The 20,454-nt window shown below is 36.6% G+C and overlaps 1 protein-coding gene across 2 annotated transcripts; it reads left to right on the top strand.

Moving 5' to 3' along the window:
• Window positions 1–2,983: 2,983 nt before the first annotated feature.
• On the top strand, window positions 2,984–19,986 carry LOC132095898 (oxysterol-binding protein-related protein 1). Of its 2 annotated transcripts, none has more exons than XM_059500994.1 (13): window positions 2,984–3,180; window positions 4,298–4,419; window positions 12,667–12,742; window positions 13,014–13,148; window positions 13,990–14,087; window positions 14,170–14,352; window positions 14,457–14,564; window positions 14,687–14,776; window positions 15,934–16,063; window positions 16,201–16,260; window positions 16,895–17,018; window positions 19,061–19,151; window positions 19,594–19,986. In XM_059500994.1, exons 2-13 carry the CDS (start codon window positions 4,361–4,363, stop codon window positions 19,694–19,696), a joined length of 1,257 nt encoding a protein of 418 aa, XP_059356977.1. In that variant the 5' UTR covers window positions 2,984–3,180; window positions 4,298–4,360; the 3' UTR covers window positions 19,697–19,986. The 2 variants fall into 2 exon arrangements, with proteins under 2 accessions (XP_059356977.1, XP_059356976.1); XM_059500993.1 differs by having other exon boundaries at window positions 3,033–3,180; window positions 16,201–16,320.
• Window positions 19,987–20,454: the final 468 nt, after the last annotated feature.

Genomic DNA, 20,454 nt, shown 5'->3' on the forward strand with positions numbered 1-20,454 from the left:
TTCTGTTTTCCTGAATGTCAGCACTGCAAATCTGATATAGATTTTTTTTTCTTTGTATAATAGACAAAAAGTTCATGTTAAGTGACCTACAAATGAATCCACAGCAAAGGTTTTATGCTATTTATTCCTCATTGAATTACTGTTTTAAACAAATTGGTCCATTAAATTATTTAATTACCCATTCATAAATTTGTCTTTTTGAACAAATCAAATGATTCAAACAGTGTGCAAGTACATCTAATGCCACTTTAAATGCATCTTCTGTGCCTCTTTGCGGTACCCTCTCCAGTGCAAGCATGGATTTAGTTTGTACTGATTTCATTTGATCTATAACAGCCCTGTCTTATCTTAATATTATTAACCGAATTTGATTGAGTTTAAGAAATTCAAAATAAGGATAAAATACCTTAATTTAAAACTTGTAGTAAAAATTGTGCCATATTTTTCTAAATATATATGTGACAGTTATAATACTGTTACATATGATTAATGAAGTAATATAGGTCAGATAAATTCAAAATGAAAATATAATTAAACTAAATAGAATTAATATAGGTCACATAAATTAAATGGAAAAGAATGTGTCAGCATGTTTTTAATGAACTTGTTCATTTGCATACTAAAGTAGCCTATTTTAACCCCTATAGGAGGTGTCTGTATAAAAAAGTATGTATAAGAATATAAAAGTCTGCATAATGTATATCATAATATAAATATAGTAGTCAAGATTTTTAAGTGGATCAAAAAAGTTGTTCTGAACGGGTAGCCTATTGTTTTGGTTTTAAGACAACTTTGATGAAAGGTTTAGGTCCTTTTCAAATGTTGACAAATGTAGTTTTAAGTAATTTTGAATTTTATTTGGGTAGGCCTGTATAGTAAATTAAGGTGTTTTTTTTCAAAACATCTGATCTGTTTCCTAGAACTTAGAAAAACTAATTGAAACAGAAACCGAAAGTAAAAACATTACTTTTCATTGACCTTCCACTCTTCTGGGAAAGTTCTCCCATAAGTTTTTAGAGTTTTTGTTTTAATTTGTGCCATTCATCCAGTTGGACGATGTTGGACAAGAAGGCCTGTCTTGCAATCTCCTTTCCATTTTATCCCAAAAAAATGGAGTATACTGACACATTAAGATTTGTCTTCACTGGAACTAAGGGGCCCAACTCCAGAAACACAGCCCAATACCTTTATCCCTGCCCCACCAATCTTTACGGTTGGCAGAATATGGTCAGACAGGTAACATTGTAATAGTATCTGCCAAACCTAGACTTGTCCATCAGACTGCCAAACAGAGAAGCCAGATTTTTCTTTGCACAAAACCACTGCTCCAGAGTCCAGTAGCAGTGTGCTTTACACCAGTGGTTTTCAACTCTAGTCCTAGGGACCCACTGGTCTAAAAAAATTATATTTGTCTCTTATGCCAATTTCACATTGTATGATTTTCAAAGTCGTCAGATGACCATTGTTTTCACACTTTATTTTTTTATTTTTTATCTGCTAAAAATGTTGGCATTTGTCTGCTTTTGTGCAAAACCTTTTTATTTGTCGACAAATAAAAATCGAGGCTAAAATTGTGCAGTGTGAACTTGGCATTACCAGACACACTTAGAATTTCATGGAGTTCTCTCCTAACCAGCTGATGATTTGAATCAAGTGCATTAAATAAGAAAGACATTCAAAAAGTGCAGAGCACATCAGACACTTGGCATTGCACTTTGCAAAGTAAGGCTTGCATGCAGCTTGGCCATGGAAACCCATTACATGATGCTTCCACCAGACAGTTTGTGTGCAGATATTAATGGCAGTGGAAGTTTGGATTTCTTTAGCTATGGAATCAACAGAGTGGTGGTGACTTTTATGCAGAATGTGTCTCAGCACTCTGTGACATGCTTTGTAACTTTACATGGTCTTCCACTTCTGCTGCTGTTCCTAAATGCTTCCAATTTTCAATAATATCTCTTACAGTTGACTGTAGGATGTCTAGCAGGAAATACATTTCACAAACAGACTTACTGCAAAGGTGGCATCCTACCATGCTTGAATTTACTGTGCTCTTCAGAACTAACCCTTTTCCCTACAAATGTAATGCAGACTGCGTGGATGGTGCTTGATTTTATACAGCTGTGGCAAAGGGGTCTGATTGAAATACTTGGATTCAGTAATTAGTTAGCACTATGCTACGCAAGTAGGCTAAGCTGTTCTAATTTTGCCATGTAAAATGTAAAAGTTTTTGCCTTATTCTTATCAATGTTTCAGGTGTGGCATCATCAAGGATAGACACATGAACAGAGTCTAATCTAATTAAAATACAGTGTGTACCTTTAAGGTACTAATATGCACATTTAGGGCTAAATAGTAACAAGAAAGTATAAATGTTTTGTCTGATGAAGACAATGAAGACTGTTTGTCTAGATTACATAGAGTGAATAGAATGAGATTATATGTTTCAACACCTTATAAATGTGTGCTAATAAGGGCATGAGGCAGTTCCACCGGAGCTAGAGATTTGTTTTGCATTTTGCAGTTGTCCGGACGTAATGAGTGGCAGTAAAATGTGTTTCTGAAGGGTGATTACTCTGTTAAAGAGGAGTAAAGCTTCTTAAGACGGCTCAGTGTATAGTGAGCAGTATTGTTCCATTACGCCCTTCATAATCACTTCCACACTGCAGCTCTATCTATCTATCTATCTATCTATCTATCTATCTATCTATCTATCTATCTATCTATCTATCTATCTATCTATCTATCTATCTATCTATCTATCTATCTATCTACATTTTTAATCATATTCAGTTATCATGTGCACACAGTCTGTAAGTTGTATGTTTAGTCTTGTGACGTTAGGCAGTGAAATACAGCCATTGAGGTAATAATCACATTTATTACAGAAACTATGTAGAAATGCTGATAAGGATAAAAGGATTGCATTATTATCAATAGTTCAAGTAGCACATAGCTATATGTGTTGGTGTGAGTTTTCATCACAGCACAGGTGTAGATTGATCAGCTGCTCTCCGATCCTCTTTATGCTGAGCTCTGCAAACACATGCACGCGCACACACACTCACACTCACACACACAGTCTCTCCTGTGCTCCATTTCACGCACCTACAGTCTCACATACAGGAACAGCAGACAGGACGCAAAACAAGGTGACTCCAGCAGAGGCCATTAAAGCAGGTACATTCACATTTCTGCTCTTTCCTGCTGATATTTTCACACTCATGTCACTCATTTCACTGTCATATGAAGCTACAGACAGTAGGGTTAATCAGACTATGTCCTCTGGCGCTGAAAGTAAAGATAGGTCAAGTGATTGTAAATGAGACAAGTACAGTAGAGCATTTTTTCATGATGTCACTATAGATTACAGTAACATTAATCAAAACATTATCAAATACAGAGTGTGCAGTTTTTATCTGTGTTTTTAATGTCACTGAGCCAGTGATGTATTTTTTATTTTTTTTATTAATTTCTGCTGAAGTGTTTGCGTTTCAGGTGTGGCATCATCAAGGATAGACACATGAACAGAGTCTAATCTAATTAAAATACAGTGTGTACCTTTAAGGTACTAATATGCACATTTAGGGCTAAATAAGACACAAAGGTTTACTTCTGAAAAAGTACTGTTGTACTTTTTTTCTGAGAGTGTTGTATAGCTAAGCACTGATCCGTTTTTAGGGCTCTGTCAGTAGACAGATGTTCAGTACATTGTGAACTACAGTACATGCTTAAAATAGCAGTGTGTGCTGAAACCAGAGAAACCTGCAACATTATAAAACATCTCAAGATGAGCTGTGAGAATGAGAAAGTGGAATTGCACATTAAATTCAATTGAAACTAAACTGATAAAGGTGTAAGTGTATATCTTACAGTAATTCATTGTTGACAGATGTCATCATTCTGCAGAATCTAATACTGTTGTAATCTTATAATCCCATTTGCTCTACAATGGTAGAAAGGAGCGTTTGCTTGAATGCATATGTTCCAATTACATAATGTACACAACAAGAAATAATTTGAACAGTATTCCAAATCCATTAGTTGATGTTAATTGTCCACATTCTCAGCTCTGGGCTGCTTATCCCAAAAGCATCGTATAAGATCATACAAAACATTGGCATCAGTGTTCTCTATGATCTGCTTAGGCTTATAAAGCTTTTTAAAAGTGTACTTCTGGTCTTGCCAGTCTGTCTATTTCATTTTATGCATTTGTTTATATTTATAACATTTATCATTGTTCTTCTTTTTCATGTAGCACCATGTTTTTCCTATATCCTTCTCTGTTTTCTTCTAGAGCCAGATCAGCAAACAGTTTGGTGTCTATTGACACAGCTTCTTCTGTGACCCCAGAGACATCATGTCAGGGGACGGTAGCCAGGGTGACAAAACCCAGTGCAATGGAGTCAAAAATCACAGGTATACCTATGGTTTCATGTGAATTGGTTTATTATCTCATTTTAAAATGTGTATTCATTTTACACTGCGTATAAAAAAGGCAAGTTCATAGTGTTTGTGGATAATTATTATTGTTGTTGCTGTTGCTTCGTTTTTTTTTTTTTGCAGGATATTTTAAAAAAGTCATAATTATTGTTTTCACAAATAAAGGCCTTAACATTTCAAAATATATCGACAGTATATGTTGCATACACTGCAAAAATTAATAGTAATCATAATTTATTTATTTATTAGATTCGATTAGATTAAACGTTATTGTCATTGCACATGTAAGGTACAAGGCAACGAAATGCAGTTAGCATCTAATCAGAAGTGCAATAGGCAGTAAGTACAGGATATACAGTGTCTACAATATGTTACAAATGTACAATAAATATACAAATAAGGCAGTACTGGACAAGACATAATTTAGAGATTTTAAATACTATTAGCATGATATACATATAGGTGTACTATGAACATACTATACAGTTGGATTTTGTAATAAGTGTATGTACACTATAAGCAGAAACTATGAATATATGAACATTATTTTCACTAGTGCAATGGACAGTAAAAAGTGCATAGAAAAATATTTCATTGTGCAAATGGATTACTCAGTATTCTGGGATTAACAGACAGTAGTGCAAGTAATAACAAGTTTACTGTTTACTGCTTGTTTGTAAATAAATCAGATGTAGTGATGAGGAGGGGGTGAGGATTCTGTGTGTGTGTGTGTGTGTGGGGGGGGGGGGGGGGGGGGGTCAGAGGGCAGAGTTCAGCAAGGAGACAGCTGTAGGGAAAAAGCTGTTCCTGAAGCGCCTCTGGAGAGTACCTTTCTCAGTATTTTAACTTCTTTTCAAGGAAAATAAAAAAAAATTTTAGATCCATATACAGAACATTTACTTGCGATGAAAAATAAAGATATGAAGCCTTATTTTCTGAGAAATATAACAAAATTGAATGAGTTTATGTTTAAAACAAAAACAAATAGGTCAAAGGGTAATGCAAACTTTATTTTTTCTGAGATCATTGGAAGTTTGTTTGTTCATATTTTAGCCCTAGACTTAATTTTGATAAACTTATCATAAGACAAAACTTCTCATGTCATTTTGCAAATAAACATCTTGAATTAAGAATCTTTAGACATTTGCACTGAAATAACAAGACAATACTACGGTGCCCATCAGTTCACTTAGTTTTGTCGTGGCCACAACATCTTAACTCATGGGAACATGATGTCATGGCCTCCTGATGCCATGTTAAGGGAAAGACATATTTTTGTGTGGCCATGAATTTAATGCATAAACAAAACTGTGTTGCAACCCAGGATTATCAAAAATGCATCAAACATTTTATTAACATTAAACATTTAAATATATGTATATACTCACCAGCCACTTTATTAGGTACACCTGTTTAAATTGCTAATCAGCAAATTACATGGCAGCAACTCAATGCATTTAGGCATCTAGATGTCGTAAAGAAGACTTGCTGGTGTTTAAACCAAGCATCAGAATGGGGAAGAAAGGGGATTTAAGTGACTTTGAATGTGGAATGGTTGTTTGTGTCAGACGGTTTGGTCTGATTATTTCAAAAACTGCGGATCTACTGGGATTTTCATGCACAAACATCTCTAGGGTTTACAGAGAATGGTCAATAAAAAGAGAAACTATTCAGTGAGTAGCAATTGTTTGGGCGAAAATGCTTTTTTGATGTCAGAGGGGAATGGGCAGACTGGTTAGAGATGATAAAAAGGCAACAGTAACTCAAATAGCCACTCATTACAACCAAGGTATGCAGAATACCATCTCTGAACACACAGCACGTCGAATCCTGAAACAGATGGGCTACACCAGCAGAAGACCACACCGGGTGCCAATCCTGTTAGCTAAGAACAGGAAACAGAGGCTACAATTCACACAGTCTCACCAAAATTGGACAATAAAAGATTGGAAAAACGTTGCCTATTCTGATGAGTCTCGATTTCTGCTGCAACATTCAGATGGTAGGGTCAGAATTTGGTGTAAAGAACATGAAAGCATGGTTCCATCCTGCCTCGTCCTCAATGGTTCAGGCTGCTGGTGAGGGTGTAATGGTGTGGGGGAAGATTTTAATGGCACTTTGGGCCCCTTAGTACCAATTGAGCATCGTTTAAACACCACAATCTTCTCAAGTATTGTTGCTGACCATGTCCACCCCTTTATGACTACAGTGTGCCCATCTTCTGATGGGTACTTCCAGTAGGATAATGCACCATGTCACAAAGCTGAAAACATGACAATGAGTTCACTTTACTCAAATGGCCTCCACAGTCACCAGATCTCAATCCAATAGAGCAGCTTTGGGATTTGGTGGAACAGAAGATTCACATCATGGATTTGCAGCTGTCAAATCTGCGGCAACTGTGTTGTGCTAATCATGTCAATATGGACCAAAATCCATCACCTTGTAGAATCTATGCCACAAAGAATTAAGGCAGTTCTGAAGGCTAAAGGTGGTCCAACCTGGTACTGCAGTATAGGCTGATAACCTATACTGCACTCAAAGAAATATATTCTTCACCGTGATGTTGTTCAGCTCAATACAAGGTCGCAGAGATCCATCCTTCTTGGACAGTGTTTTCTCTACTTCCTGTTGACCTTCTGTAGCTAATCGTAGCTCCGTGTAGCTGTTTTTATTTTTTATTTTTTTTTCTCTAGAATCTTTATCTTACTTTCACTCTCAGTTTTTTAAAGTGATAAAATATAACTTAATTCACACCATATTTCTGATATTATCGATCAATCTTATCAGATTAATTTTGATCGTTCACTTTTATTTTATATCCGTGAGTGCAGTACACCTGCAAAGCGTTAGCACTCGTTAGCTTGTCATTAGCGTTTTCATTCGAACCTATCGCTGTTTTCTTTTCTCCTTTCCTCTCTCTCGCTCCAGTTTTTCACAAGTTCATCAAACAACCGCAGTAAGAATATTTCATCAAGCACGGTGAGTAATGGCTTCTCCTGCTATTGTTATTTGAACCTTATGCCACATGTACAGTTTATCTATCTCTGTCGCAGATGAGGGATTCACATGTGATAAATGAAGGGAAATAGTTAGGCTGACAGAGAAGATTTCAGAATTAGAGACACACATCCAAACTTTAATTGAGGACAGTAAGAATGTTAGGGCTCTAGATACGGCTTTGGATGCGTCTAGCTCAGGGATTCCTGTACATTGTTCGGTTCCGGCAACAGAGCGCCTGACATCTTGGCAAATTTAAAAGTGCTGGCTAATGCTAAACGTAAAATACAGTAAGATTGTTATTCATGCCGGCGCTAATGATGTTCGACTTCGCCAGTCGGAGATCACTAAAAATAACATTAAAGAGGTGTGTGAACTTGCAAGCACGATGTCAGACACTGTAATATGCTCTGGTCCCCTCCCTGCTTACCGTGGTGACGAGATGCATAGCAGATTGTCATCACTCAATGGCTGGATCTCTAAGTGGTGCCCACAGAATAACATAGGTTTCATAGACAATTGGACGAGCTTTTGGGGCAGACCTGACCTGTTGAAAAGAGATGGTCTTCATCCCCCCTGGGGTGGCGCCACTCTTCTCTCTAGAAATATGTCAAATAGTCTTAGTGTTTATACTTGACTAACTGGGGCCCAGGTCAGGAAGCAGACAGACTGGCTAAACCGACCGTCTGCTAGCCGCCTCCCGTCACAGAGGTCAGCTAATTTTCAGCACATAGAGACTCTTTCACCTAGATATCACACTATAGAGACTGTGTCTGTTCCCTGAACTAGAAAATACAAAAAACGTCCAAACCAAGTTAAGATTAACAATTTAATTGAGGTTCAACAAATAAAAAAACAGATGTAATATGGATAAACAAATGATAAAGTTTGGCTTATTGAATATCAGCTCCCTTTCTACGAAAACACTTTTTGTAAATAATATTATCACTGATCATAATATGGATGTGCTCTGTTTGACAGAAACCTGACTAAAACCTGATGATTACATTTTTTTAAATGAGTCCACCCCCCAAGATTACTGTTATAAACATGAGCCGTGTCTAAAAGGCAAAGGGGGAGGTGTTGCTTCAATTTATAACAACGTTTTCAGGATTTCTCAGAGGGCAGGCTTCAAGTATAACTCGTTTGAAGTAATGGTGCTTCATATAACATTATCCAGAGAAACAAATGTTAATGATAAATCCCCTGTTATGTTTGTCCTGGCTACTGTATACAGGCCACCAGGGAACCATACAGACTTTATTAAAGAGTTTGGTGATTTTACATCCGAGTTAGTTCTGGCTGCAGATAAAGTTTAAATAGTTGGTGATTTTAATATCCATGTTGATAATGAAAAAGATGCATTGGGATCAGCATTTATAGACATTCTGAACTCTATTGGGGTTAGACAACACGTTTCAGGACCTACTCATTGTCGAAATCATACTCTAGATTTAATACTGTCACATGGAATTGATGTTGATAGTGTTGAAATTATGCAGCCAAGTGATGATATCTCAGATCATTATTTAGTTTTGTGCAAACTTCATATAGCCAAAATTGTAAATTCTACTTCTTGTTACAAGTTTGGAAGAACCATCACTTCTACCACAAAAGACTGCTTTTTAAGTTATCTTCCTGATGTATCCAAATTCCTTAGCATATCCAAAACCTCAGAACAACTTGATGATGTAGCAGAAACTATGGACTCTCTCTTTTCTAGCACTTTAAATACAGTTGCTCCTCTACACTTAAGGAAGATTGAGGAAAACAGTTTGACACCATGGTATAATGAGCATACTCGCACCCTAATTATTAATTATTATTATCGCACCTATTATTAATTCCTCATTGTCATTAGGACATGTCCCCAAAACCTTCAAACGGGCTGTTATTAAGCCTCTCATCAAAAAACCACAACTTGACCCCAAAGAACTAGTTAATTATAGACCAATCTCGAATCTCCCTTTTCTGTCCAAGATATTAGAAAAGGTGGTATCCTCACAATTATATTCCTTCTTAGAGAAAAATGGTATATGTGAGGATTTCCAGTCAGGATTTAGACCGTATCATAGTACTGAGACTGCTCTCCTTAGAGTTACAAATGATCTACTCTGATCGTGGGTGTATTTCTCTATTAGTTTTATTAGATCTTAGTGCTGCGTTTGACACAATTGACCACAACATTCTTTTGCATAGACTTGAACACTTTGTTGGCATTAATGGAAGTGCATTGACATGGTTTAAATCGTACTTATATGACCGCCATCAGTTCGTAGCAGTGGATGAAGATGTATCATATCGATCACAAGTGCAGTATGGAGTACGTCAAGGCTCAGTACTAGGGCCGCTACTCTTCACACTTTATATGTTACCCTTGGGAGATATCATCAGGAAACATAGTGTTAGCTTTCACTGTTATGCTGATGATACTCAGCTCTATATTTCTTCACGGCCCGGTGAAACACACCAATTTGAAAAACTAATGGAATGCATAGTCGATATAAAAAACTGGATGACGAGTAATTTCTTTCTGCTAAATTAAAAAAAAAACAAAGGTGTTAATTATAGGACCTAAAAACTCTGCTTGTAATAACCTAGAACACTGTCTAAAACTTGATGGTTGCTCTGTCAATTCTTCGTCATCAGTTAGGAACCTAGGTGTGCTACTTGATCGCAATCTTTCCTTAGAAAGCCACGTTTCTAGCATTTGTAAAACTGCATTTTTCCATCTCAAAAATATATTTAAATTACGGCCTATGCTCTCAATGTCAAATGCAGAAATGTTAATCCATGCATTTATGACCTCAAGGTTAGATTATTGTAATGCTCTATTGGGTGGTTGTTCTGCACGCTTAGTAAACAAACTACAGCTAGTCCAAAATGCAGCAGCAAGAGTTCTTACTAGAACCAGGAAGTATGACCATATTAGCCCGGTCCTGTCAACACTGCACTGGCTCCCTATCAAACATCGTATAGATTTTAAAATATTGCTTATTACTTATAAAGCCCTGAATGGTTTAGCACCTCAGTATTTGAATGAGCTCCTTTTACATTATAATCCTCTACGTCCGCTACGTTCTCAAAACTTGAGAATTTGATAATACCTAGAATATCAAAATCAACTGCGGGCGGCAGATCCTTTTCCTATTCGGCACCTAAACTCTGGAATAACTTACCTAACATTGTTCGGGAGACAGACACACTCTTGCAGTTTAAATCTAGATTAAAGACCCATCTCTTTAACCTGGCTTACACATAACATACTAATATGCTTTTAATATCCAAATCCGTTAAAGGATTTTTAGGCTGCATTAATTAGGTAAACCAGAACCGGGAACACTTCACATAACACCCGATGTACTTGCTACATCATTAGAAGAATGGCATCTACGCTAATATTTGTCTGTTTCCCTCTTATTCCGAGGTCACCGTAGCCACCAGATCCAGTCTGTATCCAGATCAGAGGGTCAGAGCAGTCACCCGGATCCAGTATGTATCCAGACCAGATGCTGGATCAGCACCTAGAAAGGACCTCTACTGCCCTGAAAGACAGCGGAGACCAGGACAACTAGAGCCCCAGATACAGATCCCCTGTAAAGACCTTGTCTCAGAGGAGCACCAGGACAAGACCACAGGAAACAGATGATTCTTCTGCACAATCTGACTTTGCTGCAGCCTGGAATTGAACTACTGGTTTCGTCTGGTCAGAGGAGAACTGACCCCCAACTGAGCCTGGTTTCTCCCAAGGTTTTTTTCTCCATTCTGTCACCGATGGAGTTCCGGTTCCTTGCCGCTGTCGCCTCTGGCTTGCTTAGTTGGGGTCACTTCATCTACAGCGATATCCTTGACTTGATTGCAAATAAATGCACAGACACTATTTAACTGAACAGAGATGACATCACTGAATTCAATGATGAACTGCCTTTAACTATCATTTTGCATTATTGACACACTGTTTTCTTAATGAATGTTGTTCAGTTGCTTTGTAGCAATGTATTTTGTTTAAAGCGCTATATAAATAAAGGTGACTTGACTTGACTTGACCAACAAAAAATAATCCCGCCCCCCACAGGAGAAGAGGAAGGGCGGATGAACCCCGTTGCTAGAGAATCAGAAATATATATCTCCATGGCCACCCTCTCAGGAATAGAAAGAGAGTAATGTCTCCCTTTAGACAGGGACTTATCTGGTAATAACTCTACGGCACAGTTATAGGGACGATGCGGAGGAAGAGAAGCAGCACGAGACTTACCGAACACCTCCTTCAGGTCCAGATACTCTGTGGGCACATTTGACAGAACCGCTGCCTTCTCCTGAAACACAGAACCAGCCACAGAAGAACAAGCAGACACCAGACAGGACTCGTGACAATGCTCGCTCCACATAGTGATGGAGATGGAACCCCAATCCACTATCACTATCACTTTTTATCAATTTAACACACCCTTGCTGAATAAAAGTATTGATTTTATTAAAAAAAAAGAAAGAAAAAAATTACTGACCCCAAATTAGTGACCAGTAGTGTATATTGTTATTACAAAATATTTCTGTTTTAAAAACATAGCTTCTTTTTTCTTTTTTCTTTTTTACTTTTTATTCATCAAAGTATCCTAAAAAATTATCCCATGTTCTGAAAGAATATTAAGCAGCAGAACTGTTTCCAACTTTGATAATGAATCATCACATTAGAATGATTTCTAAAGGATCATGTGATAATGATCCTAAAAATCCAGCTTTGCATCACAGAAATAAATGATAATTTAAAGTATAATAAATTTAAAAACAATTATTTTTAATTGTAATAATATATCACAATATTACATTTTCTGTATTTTTGATCAAATAAATGCAGGCTTGATGAACAGAAGGTTACGGGGTTAAACCTGGTTTATACTTAACCTCATTGCAGCATTGCTCTGTGTCATATAGTGATTGATTCCACGCTAGTGTATTTTTGTTGATAGAACTACTGTAAATTTACTCAGTGTGAACTTATTTTTTATTTAACTGTTGTGTATCAGTAGTATCAGATCTGCCATTGTGCTATTGATCTGAATATCAGCATGGCTGTGATAACATTAATAAGGGTTTATATTAAGAAGAACAGTATTATTGCTTAAATATACTGGCTTTAATACATGTTTGCATTCTGTGTTCTCTGATTACCTGTGCAGTTTTGAATTCATAGAGAAATGTTTTTCACTCTCCATTTTGGAATAGGTCAGCTCTTCCTGCTGCAATGTTCTCACGAAAAAATGTCAATATGTGGGGTTTTCTCAAAAAATGCATTGGGATGGTAAGTCAAATATGGCTATATATGCATAGATATGTTTGCATTGTTAGGTTTGCATGATGTAAGCAGTGCTCTTGTTTGCAAAGTGGAGCTGAATTCTTTAACTGATGAATGCATGAACATGATGCATGAAATGTGCACAGTTATTATACTGAACAGATGAACTTTTTTACAAAACAATATGTATTATAAAGCACTACAGAGTAAAGGTGATTCAAGTTCTGATGTAAAAGTAGTCTGTTAATCACTTATTGTCATCTTTAAATCTTCACAGGAACTGTCTAAAATCACAATGCCGGTGATTTTTAATGAGCCTTTGAGTTTTCTTCAGAGATTGACTGAATACATGGAGCACACATACCTCATCCAGAAGGCCAGCGCTTCACAAGACCCCATCAACAGAATGAAGGTAAATATATTTTTTATTGTATTTTTAGGCCAGGAAACCCTTAGTGAATAGAGAAATAGAGCAGGGACCTACTGAGTAAAACAGTGTTGAATTTAAGCCTGGCCTATATTAACATGCATATGGGACCATTGGTGTATTCTAGAGTGATGTTTGCATTACAAAACCATTACAATGATTAACATGGTGGCAAGAATTCAGATTTTATGTGAATTTAATGTTTTTAAATGGAAAAGACCATGAAAATTAGCTTCGGTGTCTTAACTTCAGCTTTGGCAAAGATTAATTTTAGGGGGTATACTATAATTAGATTTCTTATCAAATTGTCTTTTAGGTCAAACAATAACAGCTAGGTTCAAACTATATAGATTACGGCTGAATTTAACATGCTTTCATTTAATTACCTTCAGTATACAGAATTTGCATTGTGTAAACTGTACAGAATCTTATCTAAATACAACACACATTATATTTTAGCACTGAATAACTATTACACAAATGAAATTTTAACTAAAAAAACCTTATAGTGTCTAAAAGCCATTTTGCATGTTTACATAATCTGTACAAAATGGGATTTGTTTAAATTATTGAGTCATTATTGGGTTAAAACCTTTGCTACTGTTATGGAAAAATGAGTTGATTTGAGACTTTATGGAGTGTTTTGCTAGTTTTAGTTAATTTTGGATGTGAAATGTACTACTGTGCCAAGGTCAAAGTTGGTTAGGAGGATTTTGTGAAAGAGTTTTGAAAAAGTGACCTTAATATTAAGAAATGTATTTTATTGATTGGAAAAAAAAAGTAATCTGTTGGGAACACCATTTCTTTGGTTTCTTTGGTTTTCCAGTGTGTGGCAGCTTTTGCTGTGTCAGCTGTTGCCTCACAGTGGGAGAGGACGGGAAAACCCTTCAATCCACTGCTCGGAGAAACCTACGAGCTGCTCAGGTCAGTGATTCACATCAACTGATCAGTTATGAGCAAACACATTAATGTTTCATATGAACTGTCATGGTTTGTGTGTCATCAGAGAGGATCTGGGGTTCAGGTGGGTCTCTGAGCAGGTCAGTCATCATCCGCCGGTCAGTGCCTTCCACGCTGAGGGCATAAAAAACGACTTCATGTTTCATGGCTCCATTTATCCAAAACTCAAATTCTGGGGGAAGAGTGTGGAGGCCGAACCTCGTGGAATCATCACCCTAGAGCTTCCTCTGTGAGTCCTTTACAGCCAGTAAACATGAGGAGCATGCATTGACTTCTTACATGTAAATTTAGCTACACGATTGACGTATGTATTGTTAATTTGTTGTTTTTCAGCCACAATGAAGCCTACACCTGGACCAACCCGACCTGCTGTATTCATAACATTATCATGGGGCAACTGTGGATTGAGCAATATGGAAATGTTGAAATTATTAATCATAAGTAAGAGCAAGTATTGTCCACTAGTTTGACAAAAAGTGCAACAAACAAGGTTGTAAATTAGATAACAACTAACATGGAAGACATACAAGTTCCACAAATGATTTCACTGTGCTTTTTGACAGAACTGGGGAAAGATGTTGTTTAACTTTCAAATCATGTGGCATCTTTGGAAAAGAGTTGCATAAAGTGGAAGGATACATTCTTGATAAAAGGTATGTGAACACTGATAAAATGACAGATAACTGATGCTATTTCTGTCCCAGATAACCTGATTCAATTCGATCTGATTGGATATATGAAGTAACACTTCATTTTGATCTTCCACTTCAGATGTTCTACTGACTATAAGCAACTTTGCAAGTACATGCCAACTTATTTTACTATCCCAAACCTAACATAACAGTAAATACTAATAATAATTAGGCCCAAGTTGTAAGTTAAATAATGATGTCAAACTCTTCTTAATTTAACATTTTTTATATGAAACCAGTATCACACTCACAGTTATGAAATATAATACTTACAAATGTTATACAGTATGTAACAGCTTTTGGTGTTCAGTACAGTAGCAAGATTGCAAGTGATGTATTTAAATAATCATACTGATTTGACTTCAACTGGTATTGATTCTAGTTTTGACTTTATATTTAACGGAACTGAACTGAAAAAAAAACACAAAAAAACAAAAAAAAACTGTAGGCCTAAAACTAACAATTATTCAAAAAATGGTCCAAAGGAAAACATGGCAACACTTGTGAAAAATATTAACTATTAAGTAGTTGCCTATTAATCATGCATATAATTAGTACTTATAAAGCAAATATTAATGCATGGTCATTTTCCGGATCCCTTAACCCTACCCAATACATAGAGTAAACTTATGTAGGGTATCAGAGCGAATCAGACCATTTAAGTTTGGTGTTACAACCACCCAAAGAGCCAAATTCCACAAAGAGGCCCTGGACACCAAAACAACGTAATAAATCTGTCCACGATACCCTCACAGCATTAAAACATAAGAACTTATTGATAATTGCAACTCAGGAAAGAGTTTGTCAAATTTGGGGCAAGTAACCAAGATTAATGGTCAAAGAAAAGTACAGAATGACCATCACATGTAAATCCATGATAGAAATCACAAGTTAAAGTATTCGTTTGGGTGGTTTCCCCCACCCAGGACAAAGACCAGGCTCCTTCTAGACCTTTTGACCCTTTGTTCCTCACAAAGCACATCCTCATGATGCCCTGTTTACACCTGGCATTAACATGCATTTTCATCGATCCGGGCACAAGTGGACAATGCTAAGTACAGGTGTAAACAGATTAAAATGTTTTTAGCTGTTTTTTATTTTCCTTTATGTCTGTCCAGCAAAAAAAAGATCTGTGCTCTGTATGGCAAGTGGACGGAGTGCTTGTATTCTGTGGATCCAGTGACATTTGATGCACACAGAAAATCTGACACAAAGCGCTCTGAGAAGGACAGGAAGGGAAGCACACAGGTGACTGATAATGATCGTGATCATACTGCATGCATTTGATTTGACATCTTATTTGTTGCATTTATTAACATTAATCAATGTCTAATGTAATGTGCTGTACAAATGTTGCTGATGTGCAGAATTGGGGTCTTTTGCAGAGTAATAATGCAGATGAGGATCCGTATGAAATGCCTCCTCCAGAAGCAGAGACAGTGCAGGTGATTCCAGGAAGTGAGCTGATCTGGAGGATATCACCGCGGCCAGACAACTCCAGAGAAGTATGCAGGATATTCCATCATTTATAAACAAACACCCTTGTTATTATGATGTGATCCATTACCAAACATCAAATAATCAGCATTTTAGCACTGAATATTATTTGGGCTTGAGATGGGCACCAGTACTTTTTCAGTGACCATTGGTCATAATGTAACTTTCTACTGAATTGGAATCTGAACCATAATTCATTTTCTGAATTAGAATTAATTTGTGCCTCTGATTCCTTGAGATTAATTTCTTGTATGAGGTCCCTATTAGAGGGGTTTGTATTGGCTATGGGGCTTAACTTCATTAATGAATTTAATTAATTAGTTATAAAAAAAAAACACACAACACTGGCCCCGCCCCCAGACCCATACCTCATCTTACATTTATACAGTTGACTGCTGACAGATATGATGCAGGGCAACAGCTCCATAAATGCAGTTATGGCCTAATATTCAAGATATTGGGGCAAAAATGCTCCTGTATGAGTTTACCCACACCTCTTAGTCAACTAAAATATTTGTATAAAAATAAATATGCCTGTTTTATGACATATTGTCACTCAATTTCTTTCTTTCTTTCTGTCAGTACTATGCGTTCACATCATTCGCTCTGCAGTTGAATGCACTGGATGCAGAGATGAAGCGAGTTCTTCCACAGACAGACTGTCGTCTGAGGCCTGATATCAGAGCCCTGGAGAATGGAGACATAGGTACATTACTTACTGACTTATGATGAAATACATTCTTTCAACCAGTAAACTCACACCTACTGTAGTTGCACTGCAGATTAATTTACAACAAATTCAATGCTTTACATTATCTTCAGCTCATGCATTTCTCTAGTGTTTGAGCTACATTTTGAACATTTGCATTAAGGTATTTAAACAACATGTGTGCATGTGTGTTCATTTAAATAAAGGTTGAAATAAAATAAAGTATAAATATTATATAAAAAACGTAAACTAAGTGAAAAAAAGAATAAAATAAAAAAAGAAATAGTAATTAAATAATTAAAAATCTAAATCTATTAAAATGACAATTTGTGCATTCTCTTGGCTTGGCATTGTCTAAAAAAAATGCTAAAAATGAAACCAATAATTTAAATGTAAGTCTAAATGTTGTTAGACAATGGTGCTAGCAAAGCCAAGAGAATGCACAAATTGTCGTTTTATTAGTTTTAGATTTTGTAATTATTTAATTACGATTTCGTTTTCTTTTTCACTTAGTTTATGTATATATATATATATATATATATATATATATATATATATATATATATATATATATATATATATATATATATATACACACTCACCTAAAGGATTATTAGGAACACCTGTTCAATTTCTCATTAATGCAATTATCTAATCAACCAATCACATAGCAGTTGCTTCGATGCATTTAGGGGTGTGGTCCTGGTCAAGACAATCTCCTGAACTCCAAACTGAATGTCAGAATGAGAAAGAAAGGTGATTTAAGCAATTTTGAGCATGGCATGGTTGTTGGTGCCAGGCGGGCCGGTCTGAGTATTTCACAATCTGCTCAGTTACTGGGATTTTCACGCACAACCATTTCTAGTGTTTACAGAGAATGGTGTGAAAAGGGAAAAACATCCAGTATGCAGCAGTCCTGTGGGGGAAAATGCCTTGTTGATGCTAGAGATCAGAGGAGAATGGGCCAACTGATTCAAGCTGATAGAAGAGCAACTTTGACTGAAATAACCATTACAACCGAGGTATGCAGCAAAGCATTTGTGAAGCCACAACACACACAACATTGAGGCGGATGGACTACAACAGCAGAAGACCCCACCGGGTACCACTCATCTCCACTATAAATAGGAAAAAGAGGCTACAATTTGGACAAGCTCACCAAAATTGGACAGTTGAAGACTGGAAAAATGTTGCCTGGTCTGATGAGTCTAGATTTCTGTTGAGACATTCAGATGGTAGAGTCAGAATTTGGCGTAAACAGAATGAGAACATGGATCCATCATGCCTTGTTACCACTCTGCAGGCTGCTGGTGGTGGTGTAATGGTGTGGGGGATGTTTTCTTGGCACACTTTAGGCCCCTTAGTGCCAATTGGGCATCATTTAAATGCCACGGCCTACCTGAACATTGTTTCTGACCATGTCCATCCCTTTATGACCACCATGTACCCATCCTCTGATGGCTACTTCCAGCAGGATAATGCACCATGTCACAAAGCTTGAATCATTTCAAATTGGTTTCTTGAACATGAAAATGAGTTCCCTGTACTAAAATGGCCCCCACAGTCACCAGATCTCAACCCAATAGAGCATCTTTGGGATGTGGTGGAACGGGAGCTTCGTGCCCTGGATGTGCATCCCACAAATCTCCATCAACTGCAAGATGCTATCCTATCAATATGAGCCAACATCTCTAAAGAATGCTTTCAGCACCTTGTTGAATCAATGCCACGTAGAATTAAGGCAGTTCTGAAGGAGAAAGGGGGTCAAACACCGTATTAGTATGGTGTTCCTAATAATCCTTTAGGTGAGTGTATATGTATATATATATATAAACATTAATAAAACATTCAGTAGTATATAAATAACACTTGTGTCAAGCAACACTTTTGCAGTGCTCCTTCCTTCCCTGGAGGAATGTGCGACAGATCTGTTTATGTTCCTGTTTATATAACGACATAACAGAAGACTGCTTAACTGTAATATACCATCTGAAAATGTTCACTAATTGTGGATGAATTTGCATTGCTGTTGTTTCCAGATGCAGCCAGTGCAGAGAAGAACAGACTGGAGGAAAAACAACGAACGGCTCGGAAAAATCGCTCCAAATCAGATGAGGAATGGAAAATAAGGTTTGACAAGAGTTAATAAACACTGATACTGATGGGTGAAAGTACATAACCCATGTAGGTGAAGGAATGAACGTTTAGTTTTAGACGTGTGTAGATTCCACAGCCTCTGTTATAATAACATCACACGTTACGATTAACAAGGTTGCACTTCTTTTTTTACAATCACTTGGTAATAAATGGGTACTTACATGTAGTCACTTTATATTTCCCTTTACTTTCCTAGGTAAGTACACCGTAAGTACATATACTGTAAAATAAAGTGCAGTTGAGTGAGTAAAGCCAGAATTTGGATACACAATGCCTTTATACATTTAACACTGTGATGATGATCTGGTTCTTTATCAGAATTTATTGGTTTGTCTGCATGTACAATTATTTTGAGGATGGACAGACATGATTGCATTGATCTTAACTTTAATGTCAAACTCATGTTCACATGCAGGTGGTTTCATCAGGGGCCGAACTCTTACACTGGAGCCCCAGACTGGCTCTACACCGGCGGATACTGGGACAGAAACTACTCACACCTGCCTGACATATACTGACCTCAAACTACTGCAAACATCTGGAGGAACAGAGCGTCGATGTTATACTCTATACTGTATATAAATGAGAGTCTGTTTTGGTGCTATGCCCTGATTATGATGACACAGTTAAGTCATCATGGCATACAGTAAGAGCACAAGATCTAACCTGAGCTTAATCTTTTAGACCATTCAAGTGTAGTATTAATTTATATTCAGTAGATATGTGAGATAATGCATGTAACGTCATAAGAATTTGTGAAAACATTTGTAACATTCAGAAACTTAACCAATTAATATGGATTATTTTCATTTACAACTAATTTGAATAGATTAGAGTCTTCTTTAAAAGAAAGAATGATTTACATCCAGTTCATAGGCAAAAAACTGTAAGTCCATCTGTGACATTTGAGTAAATTGTAATGTATTTTTTTTTTTTTTAATCAGGCTTCTACGAAAATATATATATATTTTTAAACAAAATAAGGAACTCAATAATAACTGACTAAAAAAACGTTTCTTTGCCATTAAAGTGAATTTACTGAATCTAAACATAGGAGCCTCTTAAAATGCTCATTTAAAAGAAAAAGTGTTTGTGTATGGTGTACAAATACTCTTAAAATAGACTGAATTTTGAAAAGTTTTGCTGAGGTGTGTTTTGGAAGGTCACACAAAATCTGCTTGTGTTTGACAAAGATGGTGGTCCGTTGCATTTCTGCATCAAATATCTGTGGTTTGACATCAGCAGGAAATCATAACAGGAATATTTAGCGAAATGT

Source organism: Carassius carassius, chromosome 20 (genome assembly GCF_963082965.1).
Source record: "Carassius carassius chromosome 20, fCarCar2.1, whole genome shotgun sequence".
Taxonomy (NCBI): domain Eukaryota; kingdom Metazoa; phylum Chordata; class Actinopteri; order Cypriniformes; family Cyprinidae; genus Carassius; species Carassius carassius.